The sequence below is a fragment of the Vigna radiata genome, chromosome 5 (genome assembly GCF_000741045.1).
Source record: "Vigna radiata var. radiata cultivar VC1973A chromosome 5, Vradiata_ver6, whole genome shotgun sequence".
Classification (NCBI taxonomy): domain Eukaryota; kingdom Viridiplantae; phylum Streptophyta; class Magnoliopsida; order Fabales; family Fabaceae; genus Vigna; species Vigna radiata.
Window position 1 is genome coordinate 16,309,259 of NC_028355.1, and position 15,630 is coordinate 16,324,888.

General features: G+C 29.8%; 1 protein-coding gene across 3 annotated transcripts; it reads left to right on the forward strand.

Annotated features, from left to right (window-relative positions):
• Positions 1–8,548: 8,548 nt before the first annotated feature.
• LOC106762117 (inositol-tetrakisphosphate 1-kinase 3) lies at positions 8,549–14,313 on the forward strand. Of its 3 annotated transcripts, XM_014645838.2 has the most exons (11): positions 8,549–9,101; positions 9,617–9,698; positions 9,872–9,904; positions 11,739–11,859; positions 11,986–12,078; positions 12,312–12,431; positions 12,535–12,711; positions 13,200–13,255; positions 13,340–13,424; positions 13,782–13,911; positions 13,997–14,313. In XM_014645838.2, exons 1-10 carry the CDS (start codon positions 8,905–8,907, stop codon positions 13,868–13,870), a joined length of 1,053 nt encoding a protein of 350 aa, XP_014501324.1. In that variant the 5' UTR covers positions 8,549–8,904; the 3' UTR covers positions 13,871–13,911; positions 13,997–14,313. The 3 variants fall into 3 exon arrangements, with proteins under 3 accessions (XP_014501324.1, XP_014501323.1, XP_014501325.1); XM_014645837.2 differs by having other exon boundaries at positions 8,551–9,101; positions 13,782–14,313; XM_014645839.2 differs by lacking the exon at positions 8,549–9,101 and adding an exon at positions 10,110–10,225 and having other exon boundaries at positions 13,782–14,313.
• Positions 14,314–15,630: the final 1,317 nt, after the last annotated feature.

The window sequence follows — 15,630 nt, forward strand, 5'->3', positions numbered from 1 at the left end:
AACAGAGAAAAGGGTCTCGCGCGCTAAGATAAAGTGAATGAATTTTCAATCTTCCGCTTAAAGTTTTATTGAACTTTTACTGACCTTTTGACATCTAACGCTAGGGCATTCAAAGTTTTATAACCTTTTGATGTCTAACGCTAGGGCATTTGACGTTATACACAAATACATTTTCACCTTTGGACCAAGCATTTTTGCAAAATTTACCCAATAGGACGTCAGACTTCTCAATATTCGACGTCTTATAACACATTGACGTCGAATTACAATTCTAAATGACTTATAATAATTGTATTTATTTACAAAAATGCTACCTGTCATTTTTAATATTGATTATTCAATGGTTAGACGTTGAATGCATGACGTTATACGTTGTTTTTATACTAGTAAATTGTGATGAAATTATTTGATTGAAAAAAAAAATAGCATGAATAGCGAATAAAAGCATTTTAGTTCTGTATTGCAAAAAGTTAAAGTGAAAAAAAAAAATACTTATAATATATTGAATATAAATTATCATTATGCATCAGTTATAGAATTTTTTTTAAAAGCTCTACCGTCTTTTAAATAATTTGTGGTATATGTATGAGAAGTAATAGTTTGTGGTATATTCATGAGAAGTAAAATGGAAGAAGATGTATGATCCATTTTAATAGCATAATATTATTAAAATAAAACATTTCATTACAATTATTACGAAGGTATATTTTATATTATTATAGTAATCCAACATATAAAATTACAATAATATAAAGCATGCATATATATTTTAAGATATTATATCATGATTATATTTAAAAAATATATCTAACATAATTTAATATCGCTTAATGATTTAGACAATTGGTTTCTCATCTATTAGATATGCTCTTACATATATCTTCATTTACTCAGACCAACAAAGTAATTATTGCAAAAAGAAGAAGACAACACAGCAATGACAAAACACACAATAGAGTAAGGTAGTAGGAAAAAAAAAGTCATGCATTTGTAGTGATAAAAATATTATTATTCTATCGAGTTGACATATCCAAGGTTGGTCTCTATCATGATCATAAAAACTTTAGAGTTATCCTTATGACAGGACCTCCTGTCACTCTCACCACATAATCATTATTTTCTATATTAGTATAATGAGTATAAATAATTAGTAGACTTGAAGATGACCACACAAAATAAAAGAGTACTCACTCCAAGAAACACCCTAGTGAAACACACATTCAATCTTCCTGAAAATGCCCTACAATTTCTCCATTAATATTTTTGTTCTACTTTACAAACCAAATACATCGTTAAGAAAACAAATAACTTCAAATACTCATGAAAAACAAGTCATAAAAGATGCAGAATACCGTCAAGCGAAAATCAAAGACGCACCCAACGCTAGCTATCTAGGAGCTTGACACCTAGCAATCCATAGAGGCGTTCAAAGAGAAAAACTCTTCCAACACCTCTAGATGAAATTAAATATTTATATCCAACGACACAGAGTAACGCTCAGTAGTAAAAGTCAATGAATTTACTAACTTTTGATTTTGTTAGCATAAGCTCGCTTAGAAAAACCAAGTCACGACACAACTTATCATCCTTTGAAGTGAAAATGCTTCCAAAATATTTCATTTAATTAGTTTAATCTTACAGGATATGTTTGCTCTAAATTTATTAAAAAACATAAAATAAATTTTGATCTAAAGTAAAATAAATTCAACCTACAGATTCCAATAAATCATGACGTGTGTGGTTATCCAATATACCTTTTGAAAAGCATTATAAGAAAGGTAGCATAAAAAAATTAGCAAATACAATTATTTTAATTTCAGTGGCTCACAGGAAACAGAAGCGAACAAAATTTGGAATGCGAAATTTGCTTTTTCTTTAATTAGTGAATTAGTGTTTGCATAAAGAAGGACAAAGTTCTTTCATGTCTTGTTGATTTACCTTGATTTGGAAGGACTTATACTTAAGCTTTACTCACATGAATAACAACTCATACTTTTCATGCATCTAGCTGCCCACTTTTCCACTTTCTCAATATTTCATTTGTTAAGCCTCTTAGTAATTATTGATTATATGTCCTATTATGTTAAACGTGCTTATCCACATATCCCAACGTATAAAGCACAATAAATACACATAGATTATCACTTTTCTTAAAATAACTTTCAAATATAAAACTATATGGCGTTACTTTAACATATTTTTCTATTCATGCATACAACTAGTACGGAATTATGTTTTGGAGACTCCCCACCAACTAAATATAACTCATCTCAAAATATATCACCAAACCAATATTATATTAGAATTTTAAGGATAAATATATATATGAAATGAAAACATTACGTATCGATTATTTAAAGAATTAAAAACAATATATTACAATTTTAGAATTAAAAATAGTAGAATTAAATATTATTCCAGTGTGAGGTCGAGTCATCTAATCTCTTCACAATTTCTTCTCTTTACTGATCGTCTAGTTCGTCCCTCTTTGTCCAAGTCTGTCCGGGAAGATATCTGCCAAAGGTCCTCCAATGCCAAAAGTCGGTCAATAAATCTGTTGGGGAACCAAAGTATAGTATTAAATGCGTAATAAATGAACCTACTATATCAAGAACAAGATTAGAGAAATCTTAATTAAGAACGAATCATAATCCAACAAATCTTAATTTCTTCTTACCTTAATTAAATCCATTTTACCTTAATTTCTTACGATTCACCTAACTTACCGTCCGACTTCTTGTATTTTGGAGATCGTCTGTCCGGTCCGTCCGAAGGTCCAGTTACAGATATGTTTTTTTTTTTTTATTTATTTAAGAATTTTAATATGGAATTAGAATTCGTATTTGCAAAACTTTAATACATTTGAATGTTTAAACATTGAAAATAAATGAATATAATTTTTCTAACTTAATTATATTATTTTTTAAGTATCAAAAGTGTTAAATATTAGTTAAAAATATGTTTAATATATATAAAAAATAATATAATTGGATTAAAATATTATATTTATTAATTTTCAAAGTTTTGAATTTTAATTTTGTTAAAATTTTATTGACTACAAAATATTAAACTCAAAATAATATTTTAATTTTTCATGTAAAATAGTTGATTGGTGTAAAATATTATCGACATAAAACGAATATGTATATATGTATCTATGTATATAGACTTCAAATATTTATTAAAATCAATCAATCACATGTTGTGATCCACGTGATTTGGTAATACAATATTCAAATTTAATGTTTGATTCCCTTTACTATTACTTTTTGTTTTAGTATAAGAGGTTAATCTTCAACGAATTTGAATTTAAATATCACGAAAATATCAAAATATTCTATATCAAATATTGAAGGTTAGTTAGGCTTAATGTCAAAATAAATTAGTTATTAAATTTCATTGGATGTTTCAGAATAAATTTGTCAGTCTTCGAACGTTTTAAGTTTTATTTTTCTTACAATTTTATTAAAAAAATATCTAAATTATTTTCAATATATCATAATAATCCTTATTTATTCTTTTGACACCAATACGAGAGGACCAAATCGCAATTTTAAATTAATCAAACATCTCCCAAGACCAGATTCGCTCAACAAATCTTTGTACCATATTTGCGTATATCTTTGTCCCAGTTTTTCTCTCTATTTTTAATTTATTTCTATATTATAATACGTAGTTTGTAGCTTAAAATATTTGTCTAGGATCTGCCAACTGTACAAAATTACAAACTCAAGACACTCGTCTCTGTTATGTGTTTTCGGATAGACACATTAAATTAAAACAAGATATATACCAAACATTGAAAAGATGCATAATGCTAATTTTTATATAAAAATAATTAATTATTAAATATGAGTGCTTATCCTTTATATTATAAAATAATTACCTTTTTAATATTTAAGTTATGGTTCGTCGAGTCTCGTGTTTTAGATGGCCGTAGTCCTTGAGCTTGAGCTTTGAGAACAGATTCTTCTCATAAAATAGCATTTCTCTTATGATTTTATGGCAGCTTTATGCAATTGCCAATCACTTTTATTCGTTAAATTAATAAATAATAATGTCACAACTTAGGTTATTTTTTATTCGTCTACTAAATAAACAACAAAAATTTGAATGCCGGGTCATTTTTCTACGACCGTGATGGACATTGAAAAACACTATAACTTTGTGTGTGTCCATAAATAAAATAAAAAAAGAAAAAAAATCTTTTTTGTTTCATTTTTATAATATGCACTTAGTTCCAAACTGTGTGCTATCAAGAATTTAAAAAAAAAAAATCTATTTTAGTGGTACCATTCGTGTGGAAGTTTTGCAAATCTTTTGTAATCAATGAAAGAAACTATGACTAAAATAATTGACAATAAATTTTATGTGTAATAATATTTTCCAAGTCGTTGCCGAAGATCGGTTTTATTTAAAGATAAATTTAAAAGGAATAAATAATATAAATTTTATTAGTGTTAGAATGTAAACAAAGTCCCATATCCAGTAGAGAAGAACTGATTAAGAGTTTATATACAAATAAATACCTTTAATAGTAAGAGATTTTTTAGAATAGTATCAAAAATAAACCTATAAAAACTTGGTCCAAAACAGACAATATTTCTCCATTTTATTTTATAGCAAACGGTCTAATAAAAACTAATTAGAGATAATTAATTAAGTTCTCAATATAAAAATGACAATTCTATAATTTTTAAAGTTTCTCCTTCATTCTTATTATCACGTTTTGTTGAGGTGATTTGATGCATGCACAGATAAATTGAAAGAGCAAAGAATACACAATTTAACTAACTTTCTGAAATCAACTAATTTTGGTGCAGAACATTCCGTTACGGATAAATATATGCTTATGCTCCTGCTTTATTTGGATAAAGAATAATGGAATATCTTGTATGAGAATGGAAAAAACGGCTACTCTCCCATTATATATTATTATTGCAATTCTGATTTTTTTTTTTTTAAATCGCAGTGATATGTTTGGATTTTGAAGTAAGTAAAATAAAATAAGATATACTGAAAAATTTATAAATTTTGTGAATTTATAGATTTTTTTTAAGGAACCGAAATCATATTCAATTTTTTGTTTGTTTTAATTTCATGTTAACCAAAGTTGAAAGGTACATAAAACTTTTTAAAAATTTCATTATTATTTTAATTATTTTTTGTGAGCTAGAGAATCTGATTTCGGTTATAAGAATTGAAATTATGTTTTGTTCTCTAATAATCAAGGTTGAAAGATGCGTAATTTTTTTTTTTAATTTTATTATTATATTTGAACGAGAAAATTTGACTTTGATTATAGTTGAATCCATACATTTTTTACTTCGATCTTTAAATATCTGAGATCAAAAGATATACGGAAATATTTTAAATTTTAGTTTTTTTAATTTTATCTGAGTAAAATGATTTAGTTGTGATTTTTGTTATAATCTAAACATAAAGTGTTGTTTAAGGTTATTTTTAACAAATTTTTTACAAAGTGTTAATCTTCCTCTACTATTACGATTCTCTATGTTAACGTATTTTTTTTATGTTTAATGTATATTTCTTTTATGATATATATTGCATTAGTATTAAACATGTTTATTTGTTATAAAAATAACTTTTGTATATAATATGTTGTTTCTTATGTAGATTAAACATGTAGGAAGAAAAAATGTATATTAAAAAAACAAATATGTTAATCTTCATTTATAATCATAATTGAAACATGAGGCAATGTTTGGTTTCGATTCTAAAATAACTAAAGTTTAATAATTAAAAATATTATTTAATTTTAATGGTACAAGAATCAATGTCATATATCTTTAAAATAAAAAAAAATTATTATTTATTTATGGTTTCACGAACCAGAGTATAATAAGGACTTTTATGCTTTTGGTTGATAACCAAAGCTAAAAAATTATTTTTTTTACTTCTTAGATATATGTTTAAGTTATAAAACTAAAATTCAATTTCCAAAATAATCACTGTGAAAACTCTTTTCTATACACTAATAATCATGTTTTGTGTATATTTTTCTAATTATAATTGATTTTTTTTTTACCTGAGAGTTTATTTTCTTATCTATTATTATTATTATTATTATTATTATTATTATTATTTGTAGTATAACAATTTTTATATAATCCATTAGTTAAAAATTTGTACAATAATATCCATTAATTTCATGGCAATTTGTAATTGAATAGTAATATGAAAAACATCTGCACTATAAAAATATTCTGACAGTTGACATTCCAGTGTGCTTAGTGCTATCCATGCTCATTGATTCCTTGAAAGGAGTATGCATTATTTATTTATTCTAGTCCTCTACAGTGAAGAAACAAATATATTAGTATTGTTTTATGTTAATTTTTATTCATTTTAAGTATTAATTGATCACTATTTGATATCACTAAACATTTTATTATATAGTTTTGAATGAAAATAATGTGTTTTTTATGATTAAAATATATTAAAAATTTTAGAACTAACGATGTTAAGTTCAATACTACAATGTTTATGGTGTAATATATGTATGCATGAATTAGTCAAAATGAATATATATGGAGAGAACAAGTGAACATACATAATGTTATATAGTATCTTAATACTTGAAATAATATTGTGATTAATAATGGTAAGAAAAAGTAAGATATAAGTATTAATAAAAATAATAATAAAAAAAGGATTTGCTTTTCTAATTTAAAGTGATCATCTTCCTTCCAGATCCCTTGTACTCTACGATTAATTATCTAATCCTTCTTTATTTAAGTTTTGAATTTCCTTATGTCATCATATAATATATGGTAAAACAATGGCATAATAAAACATGTTTTTAGATTAAGTAGATATAATATCATTTGATTTATATAATCCACTTTTATTTTTCACTTGTTTTTCTAATTTCTATTTTTTTTTATATATTTTGTTATCACTACTGGTAATGTATTGTTATATTTTTTAATATTGATTATATTAACCTAAAATTGTTATTAAAATGCCATAATTAAAAACATAGCACGTCACTATTAAGTAATGACATTAATAACACAACACATCAATATAAATAACGGTCTACCTAGATATACGCATGTTATGTATTTGGTTATTGACTGTACATGCAATAAAGAAGACAAATGTTATTTTAATATAATTAAAATCCACAATAAATAAATATTTTAAGTATATAATCACACCATATTTAAAACTCATAATTATTTTAACATATCGTTTTTGTTTGAAATGAATTTGCTCCTCTTGTTGTCTCTACTCGATTACGTGTACCGTTTACGAATATTAAAAGTTAATATTTTAAAATGTTACAAATAGAAAAAAAAAGGATTGAATATATTAGGACCAAATTGAAACGGATCACAAATTAGGAAAATAATTTATTTTTATATTTAAAACCATTCTATTATATTTAATAGTTTTATATTATTAAAAAATAAAAGTCAAACATAGATTAAATACTTTTTTTTTTACTATTTGAAACATATAAAATCGTGATGAAGTTTTAAACAAAATAATATCTCAAAAATATATAATAATTAATTTTAATAGTGTAGACGACATAAATATTTTACGGATACCAGTCATAAATTATACGTAAACTTATAAATATAGATATGACTTGAATTTTTCTTTCATAATACGTAAATTTAAATTGGCTACACCGCCTTTGAGAATGCAATATAATAATATAAAAGAAAAACTTACGTATATTTTATTTTCTAATTATTTTAAATATTTGTTTAATAATATGCAATACATTAAATAAGATATATAAGAATGACATACAACTTTAAATTAGAGATAACATCGGGAATTAAGTTGTATGAACTGACTCATCTATCTAGTTCAGATAAGTCTGTGTTGCGTAGCTTATCTGGTCAAAGTACGTAAGACCAATTTCTCTAATTCCGTTACTTATATATATTTTTTAAAAATCTTTTTGGTATTTCTAATGATTTTCTTTTGTTAGATGTAGGTTTTTTGCGATATAAATATTATTAACGCTAAATTTTGCGGATTGGGCAGCAAAATACAAACAGCATATCACATATGGTCCTGATTAAGCTTTCGTTTGTTTTGTTAGCTATTACATATATGAAATATTTTAAAATCAATACAATAACATTTTACAACACTACAAAATCTTATTAAACACGTTGTTTTATTCATTTATATATTAAGTGCTTTAAAATAAATAGAAAATCTATAGCTTTACTTTATGTGATTGATTTTTAAAGTGGTCGGTGCATGGGAACGTGGGAATGCTTATATATTTAACGGAACCACATTTTTAATATTTCGAATAAATGTTAAATTGAAAATATATAAAATTAAGAATTACATAAAATTATAAAGCGAAGTCTTTGAAAGAAGTTCTCCTGTTGTTTTTAAAAATAAAAAATAAAAAATCAGAGTTATTTAAAATTCTCATAATTAAACTATTAAATTAGAAGAAAGGAGAGAGAAATTAAAAAAAAAAAAAAACTATAAACTAGGGATAAAGTGCAACATAAATTCTCACTCACTCGTAACCCGAAGCAACAATGAATCCAAACAGCGCAGCGTGATTCTAACGCGTGGAATGATGGAAATTGAATTCATCATCGTGAGTACTATCTTCAGTTTTCCACAGCTCAGCATAACACAAGGCAATCTCTCTATAAATACCCCTTCTGCGGTCCCTTTTCTTTCCATTCACTCCCACTCTTTCGTTACCTTCGTTTCATTCATTTCCTCTTGAATTCCAAATCTCTCTTCTCCACCAACCATTTCCCCCTTTTTTTTCGCTTCCCTCCTCTTCCAACCACTCCAACAAATACCGATTTCGCTTCTCTCTCTCTCTTTCTCTCCTTCCTTCTCTTCGAAATTAAGCTTAGATAGGGTTAGGTTTTCGGTGAAAATATGAGGTTGAGGGAGAACGACGACGGTGGTGAGAAAGAGGAAGTGGTGGAGAATGAAGTTACCCTGGCCCAAAATCAATGGTGTCCGGTGGTCAATGCGGGGTTTTCGTCGCCCAAGAGACTGGTTGTGGTTGGTTATGCTCTTACTACTAAAAAGATAAAGAGCTTTTTACAGCCTAAGCTTGAAGGTTTAGCTAGGTAAACAGACAGCCAAAACGGTTAATTCATTCATCGTCGTGTCTTGTTGCGATTTAATTGATTGCGTTTAAAAAAAAGCGAATTATTAACTGGAATAAATCGTTTCTTCCTCGGATAACTGCCTTTATGTGAATTCAAACGAGAGAGTTCTTCGTGAAAGGTTATTTTCAATTTTCAATTAATGAGGTTCTTGCAAACGCGCGTCGTTTTCGTTAGGCTGGCGAGAAAGCGAACCGAAAATATGTGATCCTCGGAGAATCTGTTGCAAATGGGAAGATATTTTGCCAATTTTTGTTGTTTTTACGGAAACTACATCAATCGTTGTTCTTTCTGAAAAACTTCTCTGAGAGCCTCCTCTCAATTTCTGAATACATGGATCGTACTTGTACCTTTTTTGTTTTCTTGTGTCAATCCTGTTTTGTGGTTCAATAATGTTGTCCTTTTACCTTCAAAACATGACCGTGTTGTGGTACTCGGCTTGTTACTGATTTCAATTTGTACGTACTTTCGTGCAGGAACAAGGGAATACTATTCGTGGCTATTGACCATAATAGGCCCCTTTCAGATCAAGGTCCTTTTGATATTGTCTTGCATAAGGTTATGATTTCCTCCTGTGAATTTCCTCGTTGTCCTTTTCAAATTATTTCTATACTGCTTGTTATCCACTGGGTTACTCATAAAAGATTCAATGTATTTATGTCAATGCTCGAATGATACCTGTTCGGTTTAACCGTGGCTGATTTTTCCATTTTGTTTCTTGGAAAATGCAGTTATCAGGGAAAGAGTGGCGCCAGGTTCTTGAGGTTTGTCCCCACCCACCAGCCACCCCCTTTTCAGCGCGTGTTTTTGCTCTTTTTCTGTTGTGCTAATTAATCCAATCATAATAGTTATGCTTGCTTCTTGTGTTGTTTCTTTATACATTTGATGCTAACTGGGATGTAAAAAGAAAACGATGAAAGGCTGGTCAACGACTAGCTTTTTTGACTTGCTGTCTGGCATAATTTGCAGAGTGATTCTTCCCATCTCTCTTTATGAATCATGAACCAGTAGTTGAGGTCGAGGCCTCAAGGTTCCTGCAAGTGAGGGTGTCGCTACTTTCATGGACATCTAGCTGTTTTTGTCAGGTTTTACATAGCAAATAAATTTCAACAGATTTTTCCTTTTTGAATCCGTTTAACTAGGTTCCATTTTTTGTGGATGCTCTAAGATGGACTTCTAGTTGGCTAAAAGAGAGAAAGTAAATTATTAGTTCCGTTCTTAATTTCTTATATTGCAATTCTCAGCGTTGCTGTGTTAGTATTTTCTATGCTTCTAAACGGGGTTTAAGAGTCATGATGACCTAAATTTGAAGGTTAACGGCTCTAAGATTTCTGATCAGGGGACTAAAATTGTGATGTCTGTCTCATTAACAGTAATTGCAGCCCGGCATATGATAATGCTTGTTGGTTGTACTGTGCATAAGCCTGTGTCTGACAATGTCTGCCGTAAACTCCAAAATATTGTCCGCGAGTCTACAAGTAATTGTACGAATTTATAGCAAGTCTTGAATCTGATTGAAAAAAACTACAATCTTATACTTTATACTGTAATAACTCTTCATATTTTAAGATGGAACTTTCAGATAATATCTAAAATATTGGAAAGTCCTATATAACCGACTGATAAATGAAAGAGTTTTGCATTTTCTTTTCAAATCTACTGATTAGTCGCATTTAGATATCATATCATTTTACTGAAGCCTGACTTTCTGGATGTTATGTTTCTATTTTGATACAATAACATCAATGTTGAAAATTCCACCCATAGCTTTCTGAGTATTTGGGAAACTGACTTACTGGTACTTTCCTCCTGTAATCTTTTATATGATGTAGAGTGGGTAAGATGTCAAATAAACCCAGTCTCTGTTTTTATTTCCTTGAACACAAATTTATTGTATGAGCTGTTGCATTCCTACAATATTCATACTTCTTACGATGTCTTCTGTATTTAATGTATAATTTTCAAATTTTTATAATAAAATTATATGATGAAGTTATTGTTCATGCTTTAAAAGTATAAACATTTTTCGTTCTGAGAGGAGGTATTTCTTTATGCTTTGGACATGTGTGAAGTGTAGATGCTCAACGTCACAGAAATAAAGTGATCTCCAGAAATGAAAGAGAACAAAATAATAGTCTGGTAGTGTCTTTAAGGAAAGATGTGAATGCAAGTTCTTTTTATATAGCCTGAGTAAAGGATTCTTGCAGAAATTGAGGCAGATTATCATGTAGTCTTCTGCCTAATTTGTTGAATTTGCTATTTCGTGATTATCGTTAAGCTTACACATTTCTATTAACGAGACTTGAATGAAGATTCCCTATATGTTCTCTGAATTGAATTTGTTGTAGTGTATTCTGAGGGGAACATTAGCGTTCCTTGTTTATTGTGACGAGAAACTGTGAACTGAACTACTGTTTCTTTTTGAATGAACACATATTCTTAAGGAGAAAAGTAATGTTGAACTGCTGTTTGGCTTTTTAATTCACAGCCTATTCTACGTATTTATTTTTACAAAATGTATAGAACTGGTGTCCTCCGGATGTTTTCTATTTTACGTAGATGTTTTTCTTAGTTTTTATACTTTTGGATATATTTCAGGATTATAGGCAGTCACATCCTGAGGTTACAGTTTTGGACCCTCCAGATGCCATACAACATTTACGCAACCGTCAGTATATGCTTCAGGCTGTAGCAGATATGAACCTTTGTGATTCATATGGTATTTTTTTTTTGTCTCCACCTTGATTATGAATTGTGGCTATATGGAATTACTATTCAGTGATGCTCTATGTTCAGCCATGTTGAGTTATTAGTAGGTATTGAGTTTTCCAATATCATCATGCAGGCATCGTGGGTGTTCCTCGGCAATTAGTTATCAAGAGAGAGGCGTGCGCTATTCCAGAGTTGGTCAACCAAGCTGGCTTGACTTTACCCCTTGGTATGTATATGTTGGTTTTTCAACTACTTTTAGATGCTGCAGTTATGCGATTTCTCAGAGCATGGACGCATGGACATTTATTGTTACGAGGGTTGTGTTTTTGAGGCAAAGTCATTAGAACTTATGAAAATAGGCATGGTAATCCCATCTATTTTTGTGTCTGATCCTAGTACTTAATTTTGTATTCCTTAATTTGAACTTTCCTTATGTTTGCAACTTCAAAATCATTTTAGTTGCAAAGCCACTAGTTGCCGATGGAAGTGCAAAGTCACATGAATTATCCCTTGCTTATGAGAAGTTTTCCCTTCAAAAACTTGAACCTCCTCTTGTTCTTCAGGAATTTGTCAATCATGGTAAGGAATTTTTATATATTGTATCTATTTTTTACCCTTAAATGTTCAATTACAAATCATTATGAGAAAGTGAACGAGAAATGCTACTTCATTGTTTGTGTAGGGGGTGTTCTCTTCAAGGTTTATATAGTTGGTGATGCTATAAAGGTAGTAAGGCGGTTTTCATTACCTGATGTTAGCAAGTGGGAACTCTCCAAAGATGCTGGGATATATAATTTTCCAAGGGTTTCGTGTGCTGCAGCTTCTGCAGATGATGCAGATCTGGATCCTACCGTCGCTGGTAATTATCATGTCTTGTATAAAAACTTTCTATAGAGCTTTACTTTTTAAAAACAAACAGGTCTTCACAATTCTCCCTCCTCTCTGTAAGGGAAAAAACCAGGCCTTGTCTTATTCATACACAAACGTAAGAGAAACCACTTCCTGGTTGGTTCTCATCTACTGATAATGTCCGTTCTTTAAAAACATTTTTTGTTTGGTGCGATAATTCTCTCTATAATTTTATGGCTATCTATTTCAAACAAAATTCTATTTCATAATCTGTTTGACTATAATAAAACTTTTGTCCGGCCTATAATATGGGTAGGGTGGCGATCCAAAGTCAATTAGAAATCTCAGCACATTTACATGTGCGTGGATGAAGGAAGTGTTTGTTTTACGGGTGTAGTCATCCAGAGCTAAAAAGATATATACGCTCGTGCATATTGAAAGTCTTAACGACTAAACTGTATACCAGTCTTCTGATTTTGTCATTTTCTGTCCTTGCAGAGCTTCCTCCAAGGCCATTACTAGAGAAATTAGCTAAGGAACTTCGATGGCGATTGGTAATTTGCCCATTCTTTTTTTTTAAGGTTTCTTGCCTATACAAGGACTATAATAATGTTTTTTTGTCATTGTTCTTTTTCTAGGGTCTTCGTCTATTCAACCTGGATATTATCCGTGAATATGGAACAAGAGATCACTTTTACGTCATCGACATAAATTACTTCCCTGGTAAGAGCATATATATACGTTCGATCTTACTGTTTACTTTATCTGAGAGATGACATCAACACGATTTTCTGATTTTTTTTCAATGTTCCTTGTAATGTCCATGAAATCATAACCCATTAACAGATATTATACCCAAATGAGATTTCGCCTAGTAATAGAAAAAGTGTTGAAAAGAAAAATGCCAAAAGAGGTCATGTACAATAATTTATTCTGATATTTCTTTTTATGTTCATTTTGAATCATTATTCCTTATCGTGTATGTGCACTGCTTTCTTACGAAATAGCGAGTCTTAAACTACGTGAGAATACGTGCGTTTCCTTTGAAATTATTCAGCGTTTAAATACTTGGTGTTGCAGGATATGGGAAAATGCCTGAGTATGAACACATATTTACTGATTTCCTGTTGAGCCTGGGGCAAGGGAAGTACAAGAAAAGATCAGGCTAAAATAAATCCTTTTAGCCCTTTGATTTATGTACTCTCACAACGTAAGCTCGTTCGTCTATCGAGTCAGTTTGAAGCTCAGGCTTATGGCTGTAGGAAAGTATGTTAGAATATTAATAATTTTTGCAGTTTTTCTGTGCCATGGAAGTTGAGGGGAAAATAACAATGGGAAGATGGAGCTGTACAGAACAACTTCTGGTAAAGTAAGGAATGTTGTGGCTTGATGAGCGAAGGGATGATGAATTTGACGGGACCTCAGTGGATGTTGATATGACCATGTTTGGATAAGTTGACGGATTTCAAATGTACTGACCGTTCTTTGCTGTATATATAGAAGGCCTAAAATTACTTTACAGTAGGGAATCTAGACCAAATTGTACTTCAAAATTAATGCATCTTGTTCTTCATTTTTATTACAATCCAACAAAGGAGCCCCTTCTTTTTCATGTCTACTTAACACATTGGGATAATCAAAATGAACTTAATTTTAGATGTAATAATAAATAAATGTGTAATAACTTGAATTTATATCAAATATTTTTTTCACACTTTTCCACTTCTTTTCCCAATCCAGACAACTCTACTCTTTTATTCTAATTTTTTTCATTTTTACTTCCATATACATAAATATTCGAAATAAAAAGAATTTTCGGTGGAATTTTCAGAAAATGGGCATCTCTTTCACTAATGTCATTTTCAATGAACTGTAAACAGATATGGGAGGTGGGGGGCTTCTCGTGAATTAATCTCATAAAATGATTTTCTTCTTTAGTAGTTTGACTTATCACACATTACAAAAATTCACGAGTGAGAGGTAAGTACAGTTACTGTATTTGGCATTAGTGGCTGTTGTCTGGGGTGGGGTGGGTGTGTTCGTCGGAAACCATGTTCTCTAATGCGATTTTTATTCGGATTGTACAGTCCGGCACATCATTACGGATCCCTAAGATTACCGGAAATCCGACACGTACAAATGCATCTTGCAGACGTATGAAAGCGACGAAACTGCAGCCGGCCACAACCACACACGAACCTGCTTACGAAATAGTAATCATGGAACTAACACCACCTGTGTGCAAGATGAACTTCCAGCAATAAATGCTACGGTTTGAAAACCCTAAATTATTTTTAAGTTTAGGCTTAATACCGCTTTTGGTCCCTAGTTTGGGAGGTTTTGTTTAATATGGTCCAACCTTTTTTTTTTAATATCAATTGATCCCACTTTTTAAAAAAAATGTTCAATTGACTCCTTTTTTGTTACAACGTCAATTTTCTAACTGTTCTGGTTACAACGTCAATAAGTTCTTTCATGCATTCACCTATCCAAATGTTATTTTAACAGTCCTGATATAATGTTATGTTAAAAATCATGTCATCATCGTATACAATAAGAACTATAATAAACAATTTAAACTTGAATATGGGACCACTATGAACAAAAAGGACTCGATTGTACAGTTTTTTCAAAAAGTGGGATCAATTGTTATGAAAAAAAAAAAAGATAGGACCATATTAAACAAACCCTCCCAAACTAGGGACCAAAAGCAGTATTAAGCCTTAAGTTTAATACTTATTTTGGTCCCTTTTTGGCGAGTTTGATCAAAGTGGTCCTCCTTTTTTAAAAAGTTCACTAAAGTCCTATTTTTTTGCAAAAATTGTGCAAGTTAGTTCTTTTTACTAACGGCGTTAATTCAGCTAACGGCAGAGCTGCCAGCTGGCTATTATGTCTTAAATAATTATTAATTGTGACGTGGAAATGTAAT